This window comes from Megalops cyprinoides, chromosome 21, assembly GCF_013368585.1.
Source record: "Megalops cyprinoides isolate fMegCyp1 chromosome 21, fMegCyp1.pri, whole genome shotgun sequence".
NCBI classification, from domain to species: Eukaryota; Metazoa; Chordata; class Actinopteri; order Elopiformes; family Megalopidae; genus Megalops; species Megalops cyprinoides.
The window spans coordinates 19,813,062-19,836,817 of record NC_050603.1 but is presented as its reverse complement, the minus strand read 5'-3'; the positions used below and the strand labels follow the sequence as shown (position 1 = coordinate 19,836,817).

Genomic DNA, 23,756 nt, shown 5'->3' with positions numbered 1-23,756 from the left:
GTTAGTTCATATTTTAGCTCTTTGTGATCTTCCTATTTATGCAGAAATAGGGAAAAGCAACTCAATACACTATGTGTCTCTTTAAAAACACCTAATCTATGCCATGGCTCATGAGGCAACCTGTTCCGCAACCTGTGCCAGCTTCCCACATGGACGGTGCCCTTGCTATGCCCTTCGACGAGCACAAAAACCACACACTCACATAGTATCCCCTCATTCACGTCTTAAAATGAACATACGGCCCAATTTCTCAAGTCCTGGCAGCCTTCTGAATTCACAACGATTCACAGAATCTTAAGACTCTGTGCTACCAGGAATTCAGTCTCCCTTTGCACCCATGATGCCACTCTGCTCATTGCTGAAATGTTAAAACTCTAAAAGTTGAAATGCGTGAAGTCTCGCGTGGCAAGGTCACTTGCAGACTAGACACAGTGCGTTTTTTGACTCGTGAGGTATGACGGAATTGCAGCAGTACTGCCGCTTGATAAATATGGCTATTAAAATCTGTAAATCCTTTTCCCACTTCGCTCTGCAGTGGACACATTCGACAAAATAGCTCTAATTAAATGAATTGTGCACTCTCGCCTGGATCTCAGACACACCAGAGACGAAGAGGGGTCAGAGATTCGTGACACAGTATTGGGCTTGGCTTCACTCCATCTCCCACATTCCTCCGGTCACACTGGCAGTAAAGCTGTAACATTCGGTCCCGCATACGTTTTGTCCCTTCGCTTTGTGCGCATCATATGACCGGTTCCCCTTCGCCTTAGAGATCAAAAGTAACCCGTGTGAAAGACATGAACGCTGAGATGTTGGGCCTGCTGCTAGCAGAGGCATTTTTATACTGCGAGGTCAGTTGTGACAGTGTGGGAAAAGCAGTCACAATGTGAAACTACTCTGTAACCTAGAGAAACAGGGAACAAACACTTTAGATACTCCTTGGGCAACAATCTTCTGAGGTCTCTTGCTTGGTTTCTAATATTAGTCATTGCATAACAGATGTTAGTCATTTGGGTTATGACTGAGAGACAAACCACAGCTAGTAACATATGTGTTCCCTTTCACCTTTTAGCCTTCAAGCAAAACAGATTTAGCCTTTGTAATACCTTGTTTCAAAGGACAAATGCAAATGCTCTGCCTTTCTTTGTGTCTTTGTTTCAGGTACAGAGGGAGACATCTGTACAATATTTTATAATGCAGCTATTATTAGCAGCACGAAGTTATTAATAAGAAATAACTGAAAGATAAGTGGCATGAACTTGGGACTAGATTGTGTGCCATTAAATCCAGCTAAATTATTTTCCATACCATTCTTTCATGCTTGACAGGTTTACAAAAAAGGAATTTGTACTTCTTCCAAATTGCGAGGCAATCACATTGTGTTGCACTGGTGAACGCTCTATTTACAAGTAACTTGGATAAAGGTCAGCGTAAGAATGATGACTTCCTTTTTCCTCTGGGCTGTCAGGAGTAGAGTGTGTCTGTTATCTTTCCAAAACACTGTGTGGAAGTACGTGTGGCACACTACGCGTCCGCGGGTATTTGCATACCCATTGTTTTCGAGAGCACACACTTACAATAAAGGCATCAGTCCCAAGGGGCTCTGCTGATCCATATAGGTGAGGAGTGAGAGTGGGCCATGCTTAAAACATGAAGTCTGCAACCTTCCTGAAATACCGTACGGCACCAGAGATGCTTCCATCCAGCTTCTGTTTTGAGGTTTTCTTGCAGGCGTAAGCTCTGCCAGAGGCATCATTGCAGAGCTGAGGTTTATAAAAACTATTCATTTATCATTCACTATCTCATTTTCAACATATAACTAGGCAGAAAGGAGTGATCAGTGGGAAAATGAGCTCAGGGAATCCATTTTCTGTATTTCATCACAAGGATTGCATCTCCTGACAGACAGGTGTCCCTGGGTGTGGACACTCAGCAGAGATTGTTTTACTCTTCAGGGTGGCTGTGGGGGAACATTTGCCTGTGAGGCCAGGGTGAGCATATCCCAGAACACAGAGCACAGGACCAGGAAAGCAACATACACTTAAAAGTATATGATGATCTGGCCAATCCAGCTGGGGAACGGTCAATGAATTTCCCATCACGCACTGGGCTACTTGCAGTAAGTGAAGAATCAAGGCCTGTAGGTGACAGGCTTCCAGATGGGCAGATGGGCTCCCATGCAATCAAGACACAACTGAAAATGTATTTTTTTCTCATTGCACGAGTACATGTATATCTGCTGGTTCACTGATCAATAGACACCATCGCTGATTGAACATCGTAATGTATGCCTTTTGGAATGCTGTCCAGGTGCATCCGGGTAGAGTGGGGGAGTGTCGTGGCACCGGGGGCGGGGCCCAGCACGTGCCCGGATGGGCAGCTGTGATCTCGGCACCTGCCTGTGAAGGCCAGAGGAGCCCGATGGAAGGCCAAACATAAACACAGCACCCTTCCCCAAAACTGTCTGCCCAGTACCTTGAATTCCCACCCCGGCTTTGTCTCCTCTTCTCCGAGAAGACAAAACCCACACCCCCACCAACCACCCCCTACACACATAGGCCTACACCCACCCACGCCCCCGTGGCTGTCTGGGTATGCACTGTGTAACATTCTGATTTCAGCAAGACGGAGGCCTGCTCCACACTGTTCCAGAGAATAATGATTCCGGTGCTTTGAGGTGCTGTGCTCATGCCCTCCGTTTCCCATTGCTGATTTTGCGGAATGCACAGCTGTGATACTCTCAGCTGCGCTATCTGGTTGCCGGGTGATAAACCGTACTGTAAGTGACTGCGTTTCAGTCCTGCCCTTAAACCGTACAGAGTCTGCGGGGGGTCATCCTTCACACGAGCAGTGCTGGGAAGCGAATGACTTACATTCATGCGTTCAGTTTACATTCTAGTGCAGTGTTTCCCAACCTTACTCCTGGAGGCACCACTGTCCTGCATATCTTCTATCTATCCTTGCTGCTTGATTAAATCAGGAGTGCTCAGCTAATCAAAAGTGCCACTGATGAGTTCAGTCAGGTAGGTAGAGCAAGGATAGATAGAAGATCTGCAGGACAGTGTGCCTCCAGGAATAGGGTTGGGAAACACTGTTGTAGTGAATTCAGGACTCTTTTCATTCTTTATATGTGACTAAGGGTACAGGCCTGGAGGAAAAATGTTTTGGTTTCTGATGGGTGAACCACAGAGAAGCAGCCAAAAGGAAATCCCTCTTTTTTCCCACATTTCCACCATTCATTTTTCTCTGATACACTGTAATTGAAATGATTCCTTTGCAAAAACAGATTGATTGATTCTTGGCTTGACTGATTCTATAAAGCATTGCACAGTAATAGACAGAGTAGATATTATTTAGCTACATTTATACCATGAAATAGAGTATTACTTTCCAATATGTCTCTGAAGTTTCATCTCTGGCTACAGTACAAATATATTAAATACGATAGACAAATGATTGTGTATTAACAGGAAAATCCATAAGCTTTTTCTTTTCAACATTTGTGAATGATATAAAACTCACCAGCAAGGAGAGCACCTTTACAAAAATATCTATAAGGTGGCTATGCAACTTGCTGGTTAATGATCTTGACATTACCATTAGATTACAGGTTCACATCATAGGTGGGAAGCTGATACTATACATTGTATAGTAGGGCTGTTACATTGCCTCAGTCATATTCCAATTGTGTAAATGGACAACATGTAAGGGCATCTACTAAGGGAAGAAATAACTAAAATGATTAATCATTCAGTTATTTTTTTCTCATGTAAATGAATGAAATTGAAAATCCATTCTATGTTTCAAAAATATAATAATTCCACAGAATGCACTCAGACACATATACTGCAGCAGTCCCAGTACTTTTTGCAGTACGGTTATAGCTGTGCTGGTTGGGTGGGGTCTTTTCAAGATGTAAAGACAAAAAAAAAAAAAAGCAAAACAATGATATTTGTCGAGCGGAAGGCATGCTCCAAAGGAAGCTGGTGAAATATTATGTGCGTGGTGTCAGCCTTGGCCTTGCCTTCGAATAGACATAACCAGGGGAGGCGGGTTCAGTAGGCTGGCGGGGGTTGGGGGGGGGCAGTTAGGAAGGCACACCGAAGAGAGCGAGCGTTACACTCAAGTGGAGATTTCCAGATGTTACGCAGAGGATGTGATTTCATTCCTGTGCGGATATGCGGCCAGGCAAAACAGAGGCAACAAGATAGCACCCCAGAGTGTCAATGTTTCACACAGTACCTCAGTCTTTCTGGTCTGCTGGCCATGCAACTGCATGCAGATTGAATTATTGCTCTGAAGTGCAACGTTCCAAAATATACATTTTCTCTGTACAGAGGGATGGAGGGTGAACAGTGAACCAGCAGCTTTGTGGGCAGTGGTTTAAATCTGTGTGTTTGACCAAATGCTTCCTGTGTGGAGGGGCAACTGCAAAACAGTGATATTAATTTTCAGGAAGAAGAATATTCGGTTCATGTTCATGCTCATCCAAAAAATAATATATTGAGAATGTATTTTAGAGAATTTTTTTTTGATCAATCACTTTATCATAAAGACGTAAATTATTTCTATTTGGTAAATATTTCTGCTTTGCATTAATGCATTTTAATATATTTTATGTATTTGCAATATATTCTTAGAGTGAGCAACATATTTCTCTTTATATTATGGTACATTTCATTTTTTTACAGGTGGACATAATAGGCTGGCTGGATGAATAGGTAGATAAATACGTAGATTAATTACATGTTTTACATGGGAGACCACTGCATTATGCATTTGTTGTTACATTTGTTTTAGTGCTCATATTTGCCCGATGCCTCTCTTTTCTGCGCCAGATAGTCTCCATTCTCACTTGGGAGTGGAAGCAGACTCATTTCCCCACTGAATGATTGCTCCTGGCCATTGTACAGACGCAAAGCATTGTGGGTGTTGAACCCTGAGCTGTTTAAATAAGATCGTATCCTTTCCCCGTCAGAACAGGGAGGCTCCTGATTTTTCCCCTCTCACACAGAAAACAAACCACTGGCGTGGAGTTTGGGAACATTTCTTTCATGGATGGCTGAGTGCCCCCGCATAAATTTGACCCCAGTGTCATGTTACAACTCACCATGGATTTGAGTGAGTTCAGCATAAGTGTGTGTTCAGATAATGGCCTGTAAAATTCAACCTCTCAGCTACATTTACTAAATCCATTTTATTTCAGCACAGCTCTGGTGTGAGGGCTTTCCCAGTTTATTTTGACCGGAAATTTCCTAAAGGTAACACTACAGTGGTCATAAACAATGGCATACCACTCTTTATGGCTTCCTGAGAAGTACAGGAGGCTCTGTTTTAGACCTCTGTTCACGGTATGTTTTTATTTACATGAGGAGAGACATGTTTGACTGCATATCTCATTCTGTCAGCTTTGGTAAGTCTGGGCAGTAACCAAATGCATTACGTTTAGGGAACGGATACCGTTAATGGAGAGACATAACCCATAATTCCACCTGTTTAAGCTGTTTTTGTCGTTGGCCACAATCAGTCCCTACCCTTCCTCTCCAGGGAGCAGTCCCCCTTGACCACTTTTGGAACCATCTCTGCTTTGAGTCGTCGCCAACAGCCATAATTCTTAGAGGACCCACAATGCTCTGCTTTCCTGAAGAACGCAGATTATGAGCTGAAAGGGAAATGTTTCACCATACAAGGAAAGAAATACATATCCTCTCTGATCTTTGACATTTTGTCCTTTTAAACATTAAAAACTTGCAACTTGACTCCATACTGAAATATTGCCTGTCTCTGACTGTGTTTAGAATATATCTTCTGTGTTTCTGTACTGTGATTTCACATCTTGGAATCATGCTATAAGTGTATTTGATTTATGTAGAATCACGGTGAGGGGAGGTGAAGTACATATTTACAAACATGTCTTATGCTAGTACTGAAAATCATTCAGTATCCTTTAGTATATATGTTGGTCTATTATGTTAATTACCAGGAAAATAAGGTCCGTCTGAAACAATCTCTTTTCAGCATTTACACAGAGTCTTCCTCTTCCCAGTAGGTCATTGATTTGTGTGCATCATTCAGATAATGAAAATTCTTAGACTTTAACATAGACGTGTGTTGGCAAATGAATTACTAACAACTTCTGTGCAGATGTTTAGTGATCACCTAATTCTTCAAAGTTCAAATCTGTGTTTGTTTCTCATTTATTTTGGGGCACTTCAATGGGTTTTGCCTACTTTTTCACTTTGTTATAAAACAGATTACGTCAAATTTGGTATGCTCAGATCACTGTGCAGTAGAGATTTCACTCAACTAATTTTTGCTTCACTGTAAAATAACCCATGACAAATACACTTTAGTCAGATTACTATGAAATGAAATCCCATGAACCATTAGCTTTACAAATCCATCTAGGTCATTTAAGGACCTGACCCACCGCCTAGGTTTTCATTGGTTTGTGAAAAAAGCTGAAAGAAATCCTCCATTGACAAAACCTCAGTTGGTGCTGGTTTACAGAGTAAAAGCCAAATTACTGTTGGAATACATTCTGTCTCACACACTATTAAGAATGCTTGCTATCATTCTGTGCAGTCAACCAAAGGTTTCCTATACAGCGCATTGGTGTATGGGGTTTTCAGTTGGTTTGCTCAATGCTGTGAACATTACATTCGAATGTATGTCTTTCTGTATTATTTCTGTATGTCTGATTTTTATATTCAAATCCTTTTAGAATACTTGTCAGTGGTCAAATTAAAACAAAATGTGTGATGATTTCACTGAAGGGCATGATAACCATAAATCATACTTATACAATGAAGGAGCTCTATCACATTGTGCAACAATTCTACAAAAATACAGGGCTAATCTTATGCTAAATTCTTCAGTTTCAGAACACTGTATCATCTATATAACAACTCTAAAAAGACTCTAGCTGTATCATATGAGACCCACATGTTGGTCATTTAGCTGTTACTCTGTACAGTACATTATGATACATATCAATAAAGAGAATGAACTACATTGAGTTGCCATCCAGGAATATACGGCACATTGCAATGTGTCAAACCTTTAGTATATGGGGAGTCTTCCACAGCATATATAGGGACAAGAGTTTGGTCTGACCTGTGTTTGCCCATTTGGCCAATACTTCCTCGCTTTAAATTGTAACCCTCTGCAAATACTTTATTTTTTAATGCATATAGGATTTGCTCTCTTCAACAAGAACAAAAGCAAGAGTTAAAAAAGCCTTCTATGCCTAAAATGTTTCCATGTTTAAAATGTTTCCATGCCTTTGCAATATGTAAATATTTGGTACAATAATGTGAATTTAAAGAAACTCTGAGGGGGTTTGAATTCTGTGTTTGTCAGGCACAGAAAATTACCAGTGGTAGTAGAGGGTAAAATCAGATGCCCTTGGCCAACAAATATGTGAAAAATGGTGTACACATATTTGCTATCAACAGATTAAGCTTGAGGCATTCAATCTGACAGTCTAACTATAACACTTTAACCAGTCTTTTTTTTTTATAATGAACATGAGCTTATTACATGATGTAAACTCTAAGACATTGCAAGTACCATAGTCACTTCAAATGACAGAAATAAACAAGGTGTGAAGAATTAACTATGTAGTACATTCTTGAAGATTTGTGTAAGGATAAAGGTAGTGGTTATGTCAAATGCCATGCTATTCTCAACAGCATAGCTGGTCTGTCAGTGTACAGCGTGTTGAGGGCAAGTATTCTCCTGTACCTAAAACTAGGTTTGGAGAGAGATGGGAGTGAGTATTCCACAGTAGGATGCAACAGTGAATTCATCAGGGCTTGTTTGCAGGTTGGGTTTTTTTTTTCTCCGAGGTATGAAAGCACTTTAAGTGTTAAATATGTTAACTGTTTAAAATTGCGCCTTTTGCAACATAAAACTTCAGGTGGGATAAAATCAAATGAATTGAGAAACCCAACATTAAAAAAGCAGAATCAACGCATTCATGATCTGGGTTCCTACTTCCATGGTCCAATACCCAAAAAAACCACAAAAACTCTTTTGCACAACTCAGTTTTTTGGGGCTGGTGCCTCATTGCATGCATTTCATCCTACAGTTTCAGTTGTAATTACATGCAACTCTTACCTATTCCAACTCTTAAATAAACACTAAAAAACAGGATTTAACATTTTTATTAAAGCACCACAAGAGGTTAATACTGAATGCAATCATCTCAAAATACATGGCATATGTTTGCTTTGGTGTTACAAAATGAGCGAGACACAAGCAGCCATTTCAGCCTTTTGCTCATTGAACTGAGCCTGCCATCTTGAAATCCAGCCGCCACGAGGGCCAAATCGCTTCAAGCTTCTTTCACGTACGTCCTCACTGCCACAATTTTACCCATAGTGCATTTCTGCAAGGAGAGGCACAGAGGTTAGGTGGGTGCACGGCTGTCTGTTTTTGCAGCTGGCAAAACCTACAGTGTGGGATTAACCCATCCCAAAGTAGTTTCAGTCAATGACCAAGCAGGACATTTTTAATTTGCAATGGTGACAGATTCAAGCAGAATAACATTCTGTGGAACACAACAGCACCTAAAACAGACAGGCGTGACACACAAGAGTAATAATGAAACATTTCCCAGACACCTGCTTCTGCACAACAGAGTATGACTTTATTGAGTGCATATAGATTGCTGGATATTGCAAAGAGGGGGAAAGTCATTGAAAAATCATTGTAGTATTTATGTTCAACTGTTCTTTTCATTCAGGTACAAAACATCATAGGGTGAGACATACACGTTACCAATCCAATGACATTTTGGACAGAATTAAAAATATGATATTATTTGCAAACTAGAAAGAAGGGGTTTTAAATACCATCAATATTGAATCAAAATGTGTTTATATATCGGCACAGCATTACAGATATCATTCATACCTTCGGATTTAATTTCAATAACATTATTAATTTCACCAAAGGAACTTTCTCTTACCGCTATCATTTTTCCATCCGTCACCTCTCGCTCTAATGTCGTGTCTTTGCCATCCCAGCATTGCTTTTGCACAAGTTTGCCATTTTCGAGGGTTACAGTAGTCTGCAAGTGAAAACAGGAATCACGACAAGTTATTTCCAGGAGGCATAATGTTTGTGGCTGGCTGCTGTATTGCGCGATGACTAGACTAGACACTCACCCTGGTCCTTCTGTCGTCAGCGGTGGTTTCATCGAATTCTTCATTGAGTTTGAATTTGACCTCTGTGGTTTTGAATGTACTCTGCGACTTCATGCAGATTACTCCTTGATCGTCCACGCTGAATATCAAGTTTGGTTTGGCCATATTCCCCACCTGACGGGTGGCAAAACCGACACCTGCAAAGTCCGGAATAAACCGTTATCTTATATCCTAGCCTTAGTTGTATGAAAATCACTATCCCCTATCCGGGTCGGTGGAATTGCGGACAAAAAGTAAAACGTTTATTACAACATATAATATGACAGGTATATAAAGAATCGAATGCAATAATACAAAGAAGACAACAACCTGTGCACCTGTCTTGCACCATTTTTGTATCATCAACACAATTACATCGTTGTCTCATGCAAATATGTTTTGCTCATTTAAATTTGCTTTTGATGCACTCATTATACAAGTTTAAAAGGAGAGTATGGAGGAAAAAAAGAAAGAAAATACGTCTTACCCAAAGCCTTCATATATTCATCAAAGTTCTCACTGGACACCATTCGCCATGTTCCCACGAATTTGTCAACCATTTTGTCCACGTTATGATGCTTTTCTTAAGATGTAAACTTGTGACTTTACGTTCAATTGTGGTAATGACAGGTTTTTGATGGTATTTAAAGGGGGCTACCGAGCACGTGTCCTTTTCAGCGAACCAATCGAGGGACTCGACGTCACATCAAGCGATTCTATAGGAGAGCAGTTAGAAGTGAAACTGGGAGAAAGGTTTTGAAAATTCTACAGAGCCCCAGATGTGTGGAAAACTGCCAAATTACATTTACTAAGTCAGAGGTTAAGTATTTGAAAATGCAATAGTGGACAGACATGGAAAATATTTGTTCACTTAAGCAAATATCTGGCCAGGCTTGGCAAACTGTGGACACGTTAACATTGAAGCAAGCAAGATACAACAGCTGGATGGCTACTTGTAGCTGACTGAAGCACTGTACAGTGGAATTTAGTTATGTTAGGTAGCATTGTTTGTATGTGAAACAATATGCAATTGGTGCAACATGTCAGAAGAATTAAAATAAACTGAAGTTATTTAAATCATTAGTCATAAAACTCGGTGCAGATGCTAGTCGTTAGCTAGAAGTGCATGAACACTACACTGCTGTATAGCTCGCTACTGCGTTTAAATGATGGACAATAACCGCTGTTGAAACGCTCCACATACCCGTGTGCCTGAACATCGTAAACGTCTGAACAAAAATGCTTTTATGTCAGGAAATGGTTATTTTTATGCTTTCAACTGGCAGACATCAAAAATTAACATCTGAGAAAGATTGTCAATCATGTTACTTTCCATTTTCAGAAAAACCCATCCCAAACTAGTTTCAGCCAATGACCAGGCAGGAAAATTTTAATTAGCAATGGTGACAGATTCAAGCTGATTTCCTGATCTGGTGTGCTGAACAGTCTTTCCTAAGATAAAAATGCAATTAACGCTTCTCATTCCTTATTGGTTACTTAAATCTAACTTTGGCTTCAACTCTGACTGATGAAACTTACATAGCAATATTCATATGGTGTAAGGTCTTGATGGAAACTTTATTTCTTGGAAAGAATTATTTATGATTTAACTGAATGGTTACAAAAGAGATGAATTTTACAGCTAATATACAGTTTTGTTCCACTGTTGAGACACTTTAACTGTGAGGTAACACACAGTGCTACTTGGAGGAAAAAAAAAAAAAAAAAAAGCCAACCTTACAGCTGGATGCCCAAAGACATACATCGGGAAGCAGGCAGGATTTCTCCCTGGCAAGTAAAATACATCAGAAGAAATACATGGCAGCATTGTTTTCATGTGCATCTTTTATTGAGTCAAATTACAAATCACAAGATTTTACATAAATATGTACACACATTCATACATGCATCCATATATCCAAAATATACAATGTAGGACTATTTCTTTGCCCCCTCTTTGGCCTGGGGGTCTTTGGCTTCACATCGAGACTGCAGAGCCGAGAGCATTTCAGAGCTGGACAGATGAGCTCCTTTCATCAGTAACTGCTCTCCATCCACTGTGGAAAAGAACAAATCAGCTTTACTGAAACAGCACCGATCAGAGCCGCTTCAAAGAGGTACCAGCATCAAGGGCAGCCGAACAAAACAGCATTTCTCTTCACCGCATGTAAATACAATTGTCTTTAACTACATGCAACACTGAACATTCAGCTGAAACATTCACAAATATTCTTCTTAAACATAACCTTTCACAGAGCAATTTGCCTGGCTACATCTGGCTTTTTCTTATTCCGTGTCAGACACAAACAAGTCTTGCAATTTAGCCTGCTGGTTAAACACAGGAGGGCAATGATTGTTTGGGGTCGAGTCAGACTTACCGAAAGTGATGTCGATGATGGGCTCGGACCTGTCGTGTTTCACCACTGCTGACACTTCACAGTTCATATTTGTAGATCTGGCTTTTTCTGTTCCAACCCTGGCAAGAAACTCCCTGCAGAAAGGAATTGTGGGAATTAACGGCAAGCTGTGCCCACAGGGTCAGAAGATGTACTCGTTTCAGTTGCATGAAGCAGTTTGGCAAAGAAGTACAACCCCTGGCAAGATACCATTCCATCAGAGGAGGTAACTGTTAGCATTTTTGATGTGACTCTTTTGAGAACTGCACCCAAATAGGGGTGTATTTTAGCTCCACACCTCAACGTGTCATGATGGAGCAACATAAGAAAAAGTTGTTGTAATTCACTATAACTTCACTTGTAATTAGGCAGTCCAAATAAGCAAAGATGACTTCCCCCCTAAACAACGAGGCTGATTCCATAATAAGTAAGACAAATTTTCAGGGGCAATCTGTTTTCTCTTATACATATCTATTTTGTAGGATACAGCTAGCCTGCATTATTTTTCTCACCAGCTACTTTAAGATAAAAATGACTACAGTCTTCTAACAAGCTAGGCAACTACATTTTTCACAGATGTAACATTAGTTTGCCATCTATCAATAACTAACTAGCTGGCTTGTCTTGTCACTGTACCCTCTCAGCCAGTGTTGTATATGTGTAGTTATCTTTATTAATTACTCATTGCATGCCTTCCCAGTGGTGTTCCAGTTTTTCCCTTATTCTGAGTAAACAAAGTAATAATAGATATGTGAAAGCAAACTAACCATTCTGAGAACAGCAGACAGTCATTAGGGACGTGGTATCAACAACATCAAATGTCTGTATTTGAAATTGTTAATGTTAATTGTAACTAGTTAATGATTATTTGGGCTTTTGGAGGAAGGGGCAATGTAAGGAAAACAGTGACACTCCTGACAATTTTTAAAAAAAATATGCACACCTCAGACTGCACTTCTACACATGTGTAATAAATTTACAGAGGCCTGCCCTATCTGCTGCTCTGTTGATCCAATCAGGCTGTGCTGTAATTGTAGGAAACAGGAAGTAAGAGGAAGTGTAATGTGTGACTAATGAGGTTAAAAGTAGTTTTCCTCTGGATGTTACCCAAATAGATCCATGGTTCCTGTTCAGTCGAAATGGAATGTTTGAACAAAACAGGGTGTGGAAGCATCAGATGCCAGGGACCATCGGTTCTTTCATTTGAACCTGTGTCTTTAGGGGAGAGTTCATCTGAGACTTAGACAGTACAAAAGGAGAAAGTGAGCACTAGAGGGACCGAGATGGAGAGAGACTGGGGAGCTGGACCTTAAATCTTTTCATCACATGGTCAAACCTGCAGTTCAGCCTACAGTGAAAAATGTGAACAGTGACATAAAACTCTAATCACTACAGTATTCTGAAACATATAAGAATGGTAAAGAAAAATTTAAAGGTGATGTTTCTGCAGAATACATTTTGATATAACATAATGGAAATGCAAGATTCGTGGGAAGCCTTTGTTTCTTTGTATTTTTAAGTCTTTTCTGAATGGAATGCATCCCATCCCAGTGCCAAGAGATTGATTCAATGTACAGCCATGTATCAGAAAAAAACTATGTACAAATTTTAATAAAATTTATACACACACACACACACACACAATTACAGTACGTTCCATAAAAGAAATCAAATACACACAGAAACCAGCAAACTCATATGACAACTAACCAACTAACGTGAATAAGTTAAAAATACATATTAAACAAACTTTGCTACAATTTGTTACTGTGTCCGACTAAAATGAACTGGTAGTTTGGCTGGACCACTGCCATGAATGTCATTCCATCGGATCCTAACTAGCAGGTTACCCTTCTGCCAGCTAGTTTGCCAAAATCAAGAAGCAGGGCGCCATACCCAGATCAGTTCATGTCGATGTGTTATGCTGACATTAACTGTGTCACAAAACACACAGCCCAGGGAAACATTTATGGAGAAAACAAAGCAGCTCTCAAGGTCTAGCTAGCTAGTTAGCCTTGCCACTGTCCAATGAAGATTGCTACCCAGCTAACTGCTAAGACAGGCATCCCGCAGACAATATGGAGGCTATATATTTTTTTAACAGTTTAACTATCCACAGATATTCCTACCTTGTGGAACGAACATTAGATTCGAATGGACAAAACTGTATCACAATTTTCCTCACTGCCTTCAGCACCACCGCTCCCTTGGTCGCAGCCATTTTTTCACATTTGACCTTTCAACTCTATGTTCCGTGATGACGCATTTTTCAAACTACGACTCCCAGAGTTCACCTCACGTTTAAAGCGTCATGATACTCACATACTCACACATGATACTCTCATACGTATCACACACTGTCCGTATCTGTACCGAAAATCACATATATCTTAGCAGAATCTGAGTAACATTTGCACCCCATCTCCTCTACGACAGCTGTCTAGCTGCATTTAATTCTACACAGTATGTGTGTGCGCAATTGCGCTAACATAGGGCACAAATGAGATGGACTGATATTATCCTGATGACATTAGATACGCTAAGTGAATATTCGAGTGTGCCGCCCAAAATTAATATTAGCATTACATCATCAATATGCTTATGCAATTTATTGTGCCCTCTAGTTTGCCCAGTTTACCGTGCATCATGACGCCCTAAAATCGAACTATAATAATTTGTCAACAGAGAAATTGCTCGAATTATTTTGTCAGATTCATGGGTTATATGTCTATACTATACGTCGATTCCTTAATGAAAGGTATCAACTGGTGAAAGGAACTTGAGGTATTACATTTGTGTGTCTTTTGAGAAACTAACGATAGGTAGTCAATGCAATTTGGAAACATTTTAATAAAAACAATTAAGAAATACCTGGATACTTGAATCATATCAGAGTATTTTATTCTGTAAAATGTAGCATATATATACTCGTATTTTGCTTGTAATATGCGATATGTTATATGATTTAGTCCTCTATCTCAAAATCATCAAACTGCTCTCTGTAAAAACATCTGTACCTGTTATTTTGCACATTCACCAGTAGATGGAGCCAGTGGATAACGGTTAATCAGTCCTGTTGCGGTCGTCAAGGTTTATTTGCATTTAAGTGGTCAGCCTTGGATAACATTGTTAGACATGTGCAAGCTGTGAAGACGTGAAAAGAACGGCAATATATGAGCTATCTGAGATACTGTACCCTACTACTTAATGCACAGACAATCGAATATACACTCTTATCTATCCAGTTTTCTAACATTTCTTTCTGCAAATGCCATCTGGGAATTTTGTTTTATTTTGTATTTCTTTGACCAAATTTGACTTGGTGTGATTGTAGAATAAAAGGCTTGTCTGTAAATAATTACTGCATCAAATTACAAAATTACAGAAAGTATTGCTTTTACACATGAAAAATCTTACAATATGTCTTCCATTTCTCTGACAAAATATACTGAAGACAGACTAATGTCAACTGGACAATCGGTAAACTGTTATATCTGAATGTGTGAAAGAGCGCAATCTTATTTTTAACACAGAGACCGATGACTAGGTTGACAAGCAGCGGAGCACTGTAAACATTAAAAAGCAGCCAGTGCCGTGGGGGTGTGAACAGGCGGAAAGGACACAGTTTTGTGGGAGGTTGTCTTCTATGTGCTCGCAATGTTGTCAGCTCGCGTTAGCCCTAGCATCATTCAAGCAAACTCGGAGCGTTTGAGCGACATTATTTCTTTGACAAGAACTGCCGACGTTCACCTGACGGCATCTCCATTATGTTGTCGCTCAGAGCTGCGAGACTGTGGTTTATGTGGACCACGGGTCTCCTCGGTTCTTATGTGGTGGCTCTCTGGTCTAGAAACTGAATATAAGGCTACTTAATAGCTCTCAACGCAGTGTTTTGTTATGCGGTGCTGAATAGCGGCGTCATTTTCTCACTGCCCCACACCCTGGTTCTAAACTTAGAATTTCATTTGGTTTTACAAAGTCTTCTGGCCTTTCCTGTGAGGCCAAAATTTTGCACAGATGACACAAAGAGCTAAGACTATATTTAGAAAAGGGCTTGAAGAGCATGTTTCCTATCAACAGGCTGGTTCCTTTTTTATGAAACAGTGACAATTGATACTACTGGGACCATATACATTTGTGCAAAATAACATAAACCAGGGCGAGAACAAGAACAGAAACAATGCAACTGAATTCACATGGGAGGAGTAGGTTACTAAGCTTGAGGGTAAAAGGGTATGCCTTTATTCTCTCTTTGTATTCCTACAATCATTACAAATATAGTTTCGCTGTACATGGTCAAACTGAGTTTACAGATTCTTCTACACAGTCCAAAGTCTATCCTAAGTCCAAAGACTTGATGGTGAGTATTTTAACAAAGTTTATTACAACTATGGAAAGTATGTATCCATTGCTATCTGTTTTCATTTTTTTCTGCTGTTTAATTAATGGGCCCATGTCCTTGGACTCCTGAATTGTTAATATTGCAAGTTTGTAGACAAAGCAGTCAGTATTATGACTAGACAAACAAATGATCAAATTTCTATTCACTGTATGTGGGGATTTTCTAAACATCCATCTAGAAGAACTAAAAAACAGAAAACCAGGTAATCTCTCATTCATTTTGAATATAGTATAACACCAATGTCACAGTACCCTATAAGCACACTGCATAAGACTTGTGGGAGCTTTATAAATTGACTCATAACAACAACCTGATTGTCTGACAGTTTCTCGATAAACTATCACTGACAGGAAATTGTCTATACATTTTCTCAGAGAAGCTGCAACCTGCATTTACCAAAATGGGGGAGACTATCTTAAAGACCTAAGTGCAGGACAAGAAGGTAACAAGTAAGGTAACAGGTGATAACAAGAGATCTTGCTCTGTGAGAGTAACTGAGGACATTCAAAGGTGGAGAGGGTTCCTTCTTCCTTCATCAGTAGAAGATTCTAGAAGTAATTTTTGCTGAGAGCTCAAAATATGATTTGTGGTCCTTAGTGCTCAATGATGTAACAAAACCTAGCAGTTCCTCACAGCAGAAACAAATACTGCAAGAAGATGTGCGTATTCAGTGAAGCATGTAGCCACCATATAACGATCATAGTGTGAACCAAAACAATGTATCTCAGTTCTGCTATTTGCAACTTACAAAAAGAGAGAATAGGATGGCATGTGCTAGATGTATATTCTTTTAATGTCCTGATTGAAATTTAACTTAAGTTTTACTGATTAATTATCTGCCTTGTTTTAGTTATGGCATAAATACAAGGGAGGTTGGAAGAGGAACTTGATTTGGTGAACCCTGCCCCTTCTGTAATTTATGCAGGGTTAAATAGCAACCTTTTGACTGAAATTTGAGGGCTGGACTCACACAGTGGTAAGAGTGTGAAGAGTATGGGGGAAAGAGTGCATGGCACAGAAGAGAGTATTTAGAAGGGCTGGACTGCACATTTTAGTGTCCTCATGTTTACATTCACATGTAGTTATTTCACATTGAGGTATGTGTTAGCATTGTGGAATAGCATAGTCCCTCAGTTGCATGTACCTTGATATGATTATCTAGGAGTGCAGTTGTGATCGCAGCAATATATTTGGCACTGACACTTGTTCATATGTGGTTGATGGTGTCATGTTTGTACATCTTTTCGTGCCACTTTATTAGCACTTTGTTAGTTGCTCTAGATAAGAGCGCCTGCCAAATGATGATAATGTAAATGTAAACAAATAAACCCCAATGGGTGCTCTATACTAACCTGATTTACTGAACCGTATGTGAGGTCTTGTAATAGTTCAGCCATATAGCAGCCATATCAGCCTGCTACTTACATCTCCTGCCTGATAGCTGAAGCTAAGCAGGGCAGGGAAAATGGGGCTGGTGCTAGAAGTGGTGTTGGTGAGCTAGTAGGGGGCAGTCATCCCTCTGGAATAAACAGTACATCAATGGCTGAGCACAGTGATGGGATCACATTAAATCAGCATCTTTACTCACTGAGGTCATTGAAGACTTTATGAAACTAATGGGGGCGGGGGGGGGGGTTCCCTGTTCTCCTGGGTAAATTCCCAGTTAGCTTCTCTCATTCTGGACATTCTCTGTTACAGGACAGACAGCAGGCCCTGTTCACTGTCACACCCACGGCAGATCAGAGGTGGGGTGAGGGCGTGATGTGTGGAGATCAGTCTGATTTAGAGGTATATGTGACAGTCACAGCTGAATATGGCAAGCTGGGGTTTTGCTGTGGCAAATTTCCATGCAAAGCAGCGGGGAATGCATTCTTCTCTGACATTACTTCATTCAAAGTGGCCCAACTAGTTTCTTGCCTGGGTTCTTCCCACTGCCAAAGTCTCGACCCTCTTTTACAGTCTTACAAAGGGGTTCTGGAAACTGGTTTTATTTGCTCTTCAACAAGTCTATATTTATTTATGGCACAAGACAGGAACCACAAAAGACAATGCTTGTCAAGCAGATGTGGATGTGGGACAATTGAAAATACCATAAAGAAAAGCAGAAAATGAATCAGACAGACAATGGGCAGTCTACAAACAGTGAGAACAAGGTTGCCAATTCAGCTAAAAATTGCACTGCTACACTTCATTTTGTATAGACTACCAATTAAACATACATTGAAAATATATGATTGTTAAAACATTTTGCTCTGTTATCTTTGAGAAATATTATTTGAACTGTGGCAATTTTCAGTAGCTGTTCATGTTAGGTATGCAGCTATTTTGTCAGTGTGCAGCCATATGCTGTGAAGTAGGCTTAGAGTGTGATGATACAACTGGCTTTTGATCACTGTGTATTGATTAATAAATTGATCATCAAAACTCAATTCTCTCTGTCTCTCTGACTCTTCCTCTTCCTCTCTTTCTTGACAACCTTTCACAAAGCACCAGCAGTTGTGTCAGTAGTTACTTTAGGCTGCAATGAAAAGTCAGATGAAAAGTCAAAGCTGCAATAATATCAAAAAAAAAAAAATGGACTTTTGCTCCTTTCGCGTTACAGAGAATGTACTCAAAAGTTGATGGACTCGGTGAGGTAATCTCTTAGACTGATTGAAGGATAGTGCAATGTAAAGCCTTTACCAGCTGCTGAAACCCCTATGGCAACATAATCCAACCCGATGGTGAATCTCTCATTGTGTTCACCACCCCTTATTCCACAGACATTAAGTCACAGTTTTACTGTGGCCTATAATAATTAATTTGTATATTAATTATTGTAATTCACAATTGTTTCGCGACACTCTGACAAGACAACAAACATTTCCCACTGCCCAAGACAAGACGAAGGGTGGCTGGATTGTATTTAATGATAAAATAATGTACGTTTATTCTCTCCAGCTACAAATCCGGTTATGTAATCAGATTAGGAGTTCCTCTTCAAATCAGTTTGCGGCCAAAGCCGCCTGATGTACAGAAAGGGTTAACCGGCTGCGCACTACAAGTCCCGAGAGCCATAGCGAGACTCCTTGACAATCGCCGCTATCTGTCACGCCTCCCCAATATCTTGGCGGAGAAGAGGAGGGGTAGGCTCAGCTAGCTACATAGTCTGAATCGCACAGTTCTGGTATATCATGAAGGTTCTTGCGTGCGGGGCAGAGTGTTGTGTGCGATGCAGCTCTTCTGTTTTGAAGTGTAGCTATTCCGATTTGATAAAAAAAACAGTCATTCCTTATTTCTCATTATAAATGAACAGTTCTCTGCGCAGGTGGTGAGACCTGAAGCTGAGTAAAGAAAGCGAGTTTGAATTTAACAGAAACCGACTGAAATCATATGGATAATCGTTTTTGGTGAGTGGTCTTTTACTCCCTCCGACCGCAAAATGCTTTTAAAGTTGCGCATTGACCCAGATGGCTGGCTTTATAATGGGGTTTGAATTAAGTGTATGGTTGCTATGGAAGCTCTTTTAAACTTCATTGATTTGCTTTATATGCCGCAGCATGTCATGTTTGGAAGGCGGGCTTCACTAAGTAGCTGTCTGGCTATCTAGCGAGTTGCATCGATTCCAGTTTATTGAGAGAAATCACCTGTAAATCCATTTAAACGTAAAGGGCAGGTGTACCCGTTATTGTATCGGTGTTAGCTACAGTATGTCCCCACTTGTTTTATTGGCAAAACTGTCTTCGCCGAGCTACGCAATTCCAACCCGGTCGAAATAGCTAAATGGTCTCTGGCGACAAATCAAAGTTGGGAGCCGGTTGAGTCTCAGACGAATATTATTTCGCAGGTCTATTGTTATACGATCTTAGCTTTCGATAATTTTGCTAGCTTACCTGACGCCTTTGAATTTCCTTTGTCTGCTGTTCAGCTGTAGCTCTGTTAAAACAGTCACAATGATTTTTTTTTTTTTTGGCAGTAGTTCAGTGCATAAATGTGCTATTGTTCTTTTACCATTTGCCTCTGCATTTGAAATGTGAAATACATATTCATGGCCATTTATATGGAGAATACGAAATGAGTGAGGTCATTTTAAAAATGTTAAACTCTTAACTGTGAAATTAAAGGATACTGTGCATGCATGATTTTACAAAAATGGACAGTGCTGGATGTGGGCGAAGGAGCCAGACAGAGAGAGGGGCGCTTTGATTTTACCCTAAAGAGTGACAATCAAAAATCAATCCTGTAAAAGTCTGTGACACGTATTTCAGATGAGGGGGTGGTCACTCATTAATTACCCTGCTTAGTATTTACAGGAAATGCTTTGGAAAGGATTTCCCCTCTGAACAAATATATAATGGTGGTCAGCTCCAAGTGACCTTGCAACATCCAAGTGCAAAATATGGAGTTTTATTTAAGCATTCTAAAGTAAACAGCAGCATTTGTGTGGTATTCAGCATTTGTCTCATACTACAGCGGTATGTTCTTCACTGTTAGTTCATGAGATGAAACACCCAGGTCCCTACAGCAAGAAATACCATTTATTTGAAATTGAGGCACTTGAGCTCAAAAACACACACCTAAAACATAATTATCAGGAAGATTGGCCTCTTTTTTTCAAGCGGGTCAATATTGTAAACTTTCATTTTTATTTCCCATCGAAATATTGATCCTTATCACACATCACAGCTCTCTGTTTGATGCTGAGATTCTGAATGGTGTCCCTCTCTACACTCATGCAGCTAAATTCCTTTCTCCCCACCAAGGTTAGCCAGTTTGAGTGTCACCAGACTCAAAGACTCACTGAATATACTAATAATAACACCAGTATACCAATAAAACCCCACAGGCTCTGTCCACAATGGTGTCTGAGGTCAGGTGATTGACAGGCAGTTTTCTGCTCCCAGCACTGAGGTGACAGAGCTCTTTCACATGTGAAATTGTTGTGCTTTCGGTTGCACTTAAGAGTTCTGCCACCACTGGCACTTTTTTTCGTGTGTGTGTGTGGGTTTTTTTCTGTGGTGCAATGAAAAGTCCCGAGGTAATGTGAGGCCACGCAATAGGGAAGCTACTTCTCAATCCAGGAGGTCCCCTGGCCTGAAAGGCTACACACAGAATAGAAGCGCACTGGCAAAGTGTATTGGCTTTCAGGGCAGACCTCGGGGAAACTGTGGTCTTTGGTCTTTGTTGACGGAGGTGGGAGCACCCCGTAGCCCAGTGCGCTGTGACTGGTATTGTAGACATTGGATTGTTGCCTCCAGTCTGAGTGAAGGGCAGTTAAGGAGATTTAAACTGGAGCTGGCTGATTAAATTCATGAGAGATAGGCTGGTGGGGTGGTGTCAGTACACCACATACAGTACTGTACTTCATGCAGTGGAAGAAAAGAGGGTGAGAGTGAAACTTGTCTTCCTCAAATGACTGGTTCCCCAAGTGTAGGCCGTGAAGATGACTGCCGCATGGCAACTGTTAGTGATAATTTTAACCCCGTGATGACTGTACGATATTTCTGAAGTTCAGATTTAGCCGTGGGTGCCTCTGCAGCTGTCAGAGAGAGGGCTTAGAACAAAATGCGGCTCACGGCTAGTGACTCGTGCGACACAAACAAGTACCCTGCCATTTGAGCTCGTGCGCATTCTTGTGCATGGTCTCAGTGACACACCCTTTGATGTTCCTGGAGTGAGCCCCACAAAGCAATTTTAAGAATCTGTGGTTTGGTGGGTGGGTTGTTGTGTTGGTGGATGAGTGTGTGTGTGTGTGTGTGTGTGTGTGTGTGTGGGTATGGGTGTGTGGGTGGTTGAGGGGGTGGGGTAGGAGAGGGACTGGGAGGTGAGCATTGTATTGAGGCCCAGAAAGTCAGACGAAGGCAATGCTTCCTGACTGCGAGCAGTCAGCGACGTTGTCATAGTATTTTTTGCATCTACAGAGGATGGCAATATCTGCCAAAAGGTATTGGATGTGTCAGTAAAAGCCACTGCTTTGGTCTTTTCTGCACCGTGCATTCAAGTCAGCAGTCAGGAACAGGAGGTGACCCAGTTTTAGCCCCAGGGAATATTTAGCTTGTCTGACTGGTGTGGTGACAAGCACTCCCCAAACCATTGACCATGGACCAGTTAATCTGGGATAAAAAAATCACCTGCAGAATCTCGCCTCAGATCAGACTGAGAACATCTGCAGTGCAAACACAGCTATAGTAAACTAAGATGTGGTCACTCGAGCTGCTTCATGCTCACTGCTGTCTCAGCTTTCTTGTCTGAAACCGTCAATCAACACTATGCTTGACTGCTGTGGTTTAGTGATGCTGAAAACTTCATCCCAGGTTGGACTTTGGTTTTCCACCTCCCGCGATTTTGCTCATAGCTCTTCAGGATTATACTCACCAGGATTATGTCATAAAGTAAGTAACTCACTGTCACTGGCATAGGCAGGATATGTGTCATTGCAGTTTTACATCGCAAGAGCTCAGGTTCTCATGACATTAGTGTTAGTGCTGTTGGTGGGGTTTTCATTGTAACAGCCAGCAGATGCTGTGGAATTCTGACTTCGGGAGCACATATCGTAGTATACGGGGCGAGACGGCACATGCAGATTTCTCAGTGTCGCCAACCGTGACGAATGAATGTGAGAAAATGCAATCATACAAGGAAATGCCCCAAGCTTATTTGGAATAGGGTTTTTGACTGCTGCACTGCATGAATTGGAAATCACTCCATATTCTGCTTATTAGAAACCCGAGTCCCAAAATTTTGTCCAGGCATTACAGTTAATATGCTTTTTATATTTAAGAGTCAGCAGGCAAATATAGGCGGTAGGATATGTAGACTGTTTGTGGATCTGTCCACATTAAGCCTTGTAGACCAGACTGGCTGAATGACTGATAGATGAAAGTATGCATGCTTATTATTGCCCAAGGCCAGAGGTCACATAAAATATAGCCATTTTCACAGGTGTCAGTAACCCCTAACAGGATCCATTCATTTGTTTCACATCTGGTGCATTCATCAGACATGGGCAGTATGTGCATGCAAAGCGGCTTGCTGAAACTCTCTCTCACTGGCCACACCCAGTGCATTCGTAGAACACAACTTTTGCATAACGCCACAAAAGCGGTCACGGCCTGTAGATTCGTGCGCAGAATACTTGCACCAAGTCCACGGTAACATCCAGTTGGTCCAGCATGAAGGGGTTTTCACAAGTAACTTCCGATGGCGTCGGCTCATCTGTGTCACCTTCGGCGCCTTGATCCGGCAGAGACTGTAAACCTGTGCTTGGCCCCTCACCACATCCAGCCACACCCAGCATCACAGCCGCCGAAGTTGTCTCTAGATACACATACGCACGGTTGATTATTGCATACATTTCACCAGCATCTCTTCCAATCAACATTTGCCACATTTCTGAAACGCTGGCTTTAGAAGTGGATTTATTCTTGGCCGAAGCTCACAGCTACCAGACGTTTGGCTTCAGAGCCTCGCCTGAAATTTCTAGCTCTCCATTTGTCATTCGCATAGGCTGGGCAAAGACCAAATACGTGGGTATTAGAGAGAGCTGTAACCGACCATAAACCTGTGCTTATTTACACAGAGGCTAATAAACAGCGGGATGGTCAATACCACCCCCTACAAGGATTGATTTGTGCCATTAACACTTAAGTAGCCATTACAATTATCTGCGTCGTATTGATATTTTACTTATTTGTCTTCTAGTAAAAGTACAGCACTAACTCAACTATCAGCCACAGCAACACTGACAATGTGGAAATAAAAAACTTAATACTTGCTTTAGAATGCTA

General features: G+C 40.9%; 3 protein-coding genes across 4 annotated transcripts in view; 1 reads left to right on the top strand and 2 right to left on the bottom strand.

The window, feature by feature from the left end:
- Positions 1-8,153: 8,153 nt before the first annotated feature.
- fabp4a (fatty acid binding protein 4a) lies at positions 8,154-9,795 on the bottom strand. The gene is made up of 4 exons (XM_036555295.1): positions 9,680-9,795; positions 9,175-9,350; positions 8,976-9,077; positions 8,154-8,393 (listed from the first exon to the last, which is right to left on the bottom strand). The coding sequence occupies exons 1-4, from the start codon at positions 9,750-9,752 to the stop codon at positions 8,340-8,342; spliced, it is 405 nt and encodes a 134-aa protein (XP_036411188.1). The 5' UTR covers positions 9,753-9,795; the 3' UTR covers positions 8,154-8,339.
- Positions 9,796-11,037: 1,242 nt separating this feature from the next.
- On the bottom strand, positions 11,038-13,818 carry mrpl53 (mitochondrial ribosomal protein L53). Its single transcript, XM_036516293.1, has 3 exons — positions 13,718-13,818; positions 11,571-11,683; positions 11,038-11,249 (listed from the first exon to the last, which is right to left on the bottom strand). Exons 1-3 carry the CDS (start codon positions 13,807-13,809, stop codon positions 11,131-11,133), a joined length of 324 nt encoding a protein of 107 aa, XP_036372186.1. The 5' UTR covers positions 13,810-13,818; the 3' UTR covers positions 11,038-11,130.
- A 5,330-nt stretch (positions 13,819-19,148) lies between these two features.
- Positions 19,149-23,756, top strand: part of pag1 (phosphoprotein membrane anchor with glycosphingolipid microdomains 1) — a 38,211-nt gene continuing 33,603 nt past the window's right edge. For both annotated transcript variants that reach the window (XM_036515557.1, XM_036515558.1), the window contains exon 1: positions 19,149-19,379. The gene's annotated coding sequence lies outside the window, so the exon portion shown is untranslated. The remainder of the gene's footprint in view (positions 19,380-23,756) is intronic.